The sequence below is a fragment of the Rhipicephalus sanguineus genome, chromosome 5 (genome assembly GCF_013339695.2).
Source record: "Rhipicephalus sanguineus isolate Rsan-2018 chromosome 5, BIME_Rsan_1.4, whole genome shotgun sequence".
NCBI lineage: Eukaryota > Metazoa > Arthropoda > Arachnida > Ixodida > Ixodidae > Rhipicephalus > Rhipicephalus sanguineus.
The window spans coordinates 86,459,215-86,462,466 of record NC_051180.1 but is presented as its reverse complement, the minus strand read 5'-3'; the positions used below and the strand labels follow the sequence as shown (position 1 = coordinate 86,462,466).

Below are 3,252 nucleotides of genomic sequence, written 5' to 3'. Positions count from 1 at the left end.
GCCCAAACGGCCCTGAAAGCGATTGAGTTTTTTTCCGGAAGCTACAGAACTTATTGGAAGACTACAGTGAGAGGAGGATGGACCTTATTTTCTTTTATTTCCTGTTCATCTTTTCTGCCATTACCATGTCCGCCACTGCAGAGTAGACAACAGGACTGTTAATCTGGTTGACCTCTTCTCCCTTCTTATATCTCTTCCTCCGTTACAATACAACTAGCTTCCCACCGTTGGTGCTCCACTTTGACTGCCCATCAAGAACTTCGACCGATTCGCCGCTGAATCGATATGTTATATAATTCACAGGGTAGTCTCACGCTGAAATAACATTGTCGAAACTTCGGTTCCAGAGCAAGAAATTTCTCCTTTACTCTTCGTCCCGGAGCAATGTTTCTTCCTCTGTGCCGTTCATTTACACGGGACACTGAAACTCAGGGGTCAAACTCAATATAATTAGGCCACTTCCTTTTTTTCTTCGTTTTCTTTTCTTTTTGCCTGATGATGTGTAGTTGTCACGTCCACTATTAGTCATGAATGTAGTACTGTTGGCATCTATGTTATGTTGAAGTGATTTTTTTAGATGCCTATTTCCCGTGGCACTGCTCTTTGTGATTTGTGATTAACATTTTTGTTTATTTCTGTAATTCTTGTTGCTAAACTTGGTGGGTTTAATTAATTATTGATACTTCTGCCCTCATTGCTGTCTGTTTTATTAAGTTTATGTATTTTGATCTTATGTGTGTTTCGTTCTACTGCTCACCTCACCCCCCTTACAAAATGCCCCGCAAAGGCTCTGCAAGGTATTTGTATGTGATACTGGTGCAGCTGGCGAGTGTCGTTGTGCTGGCGGCCGTGTGTGCCGTCCACTGCGGCGGCGGAGGTTGGTCTGGCGGCGGTGGTGGAGGCGGTTGGTCCGGCGGTGGAGGAGGCGGTGGCTGGAAAGGAGGAGGCGGAGGAGGAGGCTGGAAAGGAGGCGGCGGCGGAGGAGGAGGTGAGTGAGAAAAGTACTCCAAACACGACGACCAACGCCGATCGTGCCGCCAGGGCAAAGCTTCGACTCCGGTAGAGTCTAAACTGAGTGGAAACCCGGTAACTGCCGTACGTACGTGAAACTTTCAAGCAGTTATTTCACGCGATTACCTCCCGAAGACCTGCCACATGTTCTGTGCGACTGCTACTGCCGCTTGTCAGAGAGACAGTATCTGGAGGCATCACTACACTGCCAACACGGCTTGAGCGAGGGGTTGCGGCGCGTTCTCGGTTCGTAGCAAGACACCAGCTTCTCGTTGAGCGCCGCGATAGCGCTGCTGGTGTTTACGAAATCAACAAGCCTCAAGTAAGGCTTCTGAATAACATATTTGTACATGCACGTGCATGTGAGTGTACATCTTATTCACTATCTGCGCGATCCCTGAAGGCATGCAAGCTATATCAGCCGGAGCCTAGAGTAGCGGGCTAGGCGATCAACTAGGCTAACATCTCCAGCATATAACTAAAAGTTGTACATAGCTCTCTTTTTAACCCTCATTCATTCACTCGCTTGCTAGCTGCAATCACTGGAGCAACAGATGCCCTGACGCATTGCTTTAATCCATGCCGTGCCATATCCTATACTGTCACGCCGTGGTATACCTACATGAGTGTCATTGAAGTCTGCTCGCTATTGGTACATACGAATTTCTACTAACACTCCACTAGTAGCAAAAGTTAAGCGAGTGTCAAAGAAAAGCGAGACGGAGCCATTACAGGCAGGAAATTTATAGAGGGATGAAATCGCAAAATTTGGCGTAATAAGGTGTGCTCAGCTATCACAGGGCACGGATAAACGGTGATAGAAAAAAATCTTTGTCACTACTACTACTACTACTACTACTACTACTACTACTACTACTACTACTACTACTAGCACTACTACACTCTAAGAAAAACTATAGTATTTGGGAAGTATTTCTGCCACGCAACAATAATCATAACCTACCTCGCGTACTTTCCTTGCGTTATCACCGCGGTCCCGGCACAGCACTTCCCGGTCACGAACAGCGTGCTCGCCATCAGCCTGACGTAACATTCTTAATAAGACAGTGGCGAGAGCCCGGTTCTCAAGAAAGGAAACGCGGGCAAGGCAGATGATGATTACAGTTGTGTGGCAGAAATACTTCCCAAATACTTGATTTTTCATAGTATACTACTATTACTACTACTACTACTACTACTACTACTACTACTACTACTACTACTACTACTACTACTACTACTACTACTACTACAAAGTGTCAACCGAGCAGAGAGTTTCACAATGAGTACTCAGTGACATCTCTCTATGCCAGGCCCAGCCGCCGGCGGTGGCGGCGGTGGTGCCGCCCAGACCTACAAGACAGGATCCACGTATCTGGTGAAGTCCTTGCACCCGGTGAGCACCGGTGGTGGAGGCGGCGGAGGCAAAGGTGGAGGCGGCGGCGGAGGCGGCCACCACGGTGGAGGCGGTGGTGGACACGGCGGTGGAGGCGGAGGCTGGTCCGGTGGGGGCGGAGGGGGCGGCGGATGGCCCGGAGGCGGTGGAGGAGGCGGTGGCTGGGACCGCTAACCGGACGCTTCCCACAGGACCAAGAAAAACCTGCACGATTAAACGGCCCCCCGCAATCGACGACCACAACATTTCACTCGACGGCCGACCCGGCCTCAAACCCTTGTGCAATAAAACATCGGAGAGTTCGTTACCATCAAAATCACGAAATGTGCAAATCTGGCTCCTTTTCTCATCGGCGCTTCAGTTCGAAACATTACGCTTTGCACGGTGTATCATGGTAACACCGTATGAGTGATTAAGAAGCTGACGAAACCAAATGACTCTCATTTAAATGGGAAGACTTGACAATGCTTGTATGCAGCTCTCCTCCAGCTACTAAAGCGTTGATTCATTTTACAGGTTTATTTACAGGTCACGGTTTCGCGGCCACAGTCCTGCACACATTGCTTTCGGTGCACGTTTTAATGATCCCCATGTGGTCCAAATAATCTGAAACCCAATCTCCACCCCTTCCTTCCCCTTTTAGCAATTCTCACCGATTCTGTTTACTTCAAAATGGTAGGTTCTACCGATAAATTACTAATTCAAACGACCTGAACTGTCACTGGTGGCATGCCTCGACATAAGCTCGCACTGTGCACGCTTATTAGACTGTTAACTCTCACATTTAAATTGCGTCGAACTTCACATATAAGTTATCTCTCATCATTAGCCTGACTACGCCCACT

General features: G+C 48.2%; 1 protein-coding gene across 1 annotated transcript; it reads left to right on the top strand.

The window, feature by feature from the left end:
* Positions 1–774: 774 nt before the first annotated feature.
* On the top strand, positions 775–2,581 carry LOC119394800 (loricrin-like). The gene is made up of 2 exons (XM_037662105.1): positions 775–988; positions 2,325–2,581. The coding sequence occupies exons 1-2, from the start codon at positions 775–777 to the stop codon at positions 2,579–2,581; spliced, it is 471 nt and encodes a 156-aa protein (XP_037518033.1).
* Positions 2,582–3,252: the final 671 nt, after the last annotated feature.